This window comes from Camelina sativa, unplaced genomic scaffold (assembly GCF_000633955.1).
Source record: "Camelina sativa cultivar DH55 unplaced genomic scaffold, Cs unpScaffold08241, whole genome shotgun sequence".
In the NCBI taxonomy this organism is placed as follows: Eukaryota; Viridiplantae; Streptophyta; class Magnoliopsida; order Brassicales; family Brassicaceae; genus Camelina; species Camelina sativa.
In genome coordinates this window covers 1-439 of record NW_010929308.1, presented here as the reverse complement: position 1 = coordinate 439, position 439 = coordinate 1, and the positions used below count along the sequence as shown (strand labels likewise).

The 439-nt window shown below is 40.3% G+C and overlaps 1 protein-coding gene across 1 annotated transcript; it reads left to right on the top strand.

Moving 5' to 3' along the window:
* Positions 1-9: 9 nt before the first annotated feature.
* On the top strand, positions 10-433 carry LOC104775061 (CLAVATA3/ESR (CLE)-related protein 25-like; the record flags this gene model as incomplete). The annotated part of the gene is made up of 1 exon (XM_010499361.2): positions 10-433. A coding segment is annotated over exon 1 (136 nt), but the record flags the coding sequence as incomplete, so codon positions are not given.
* Between the last annotated feature and the right edge of the window lie 6 nt (positions 434-439).

Sequence of the window (439 nt, the reverse complement as noted above, 5' to 3'; positions counted from 1 at the left end):
CTCTCTCTCTCTACGTGGACAACTACGTATGTATATTGTTGCTTTGTGTGCTTCATCTTTAAAATAGGGCCAATCACGGATTTGTCTTCCAAGGTATATAAAAAAAAACCTAAATGCTTGTTTTTTGCTTCCCATTTCGCTTTCCCCTTTTTTTAGCCTCTCCTGTCCAAAGATCTCTCTCTATTTATGTGACAGTCACTTCACCAACATCATGGATGTTCTGCTCAGTCTATTCTTGGGTTTGGTTGGTCAGTTGTTTATGTTAAACAGGAAGCTGTAGGGACATTAGGTTGCAGTATGGGTGGAAATGGCATTAGAGCTTCGGTTGGAGCTGTTGTGTATTTGGGTATGATTGTGTTTCTTCTTGTCAGTATCTTAGCAAACTCTGCATCAAGTGTTCCATCAACAGAAAAGGTCAAGACTCTGCGGTTTAGTGGTA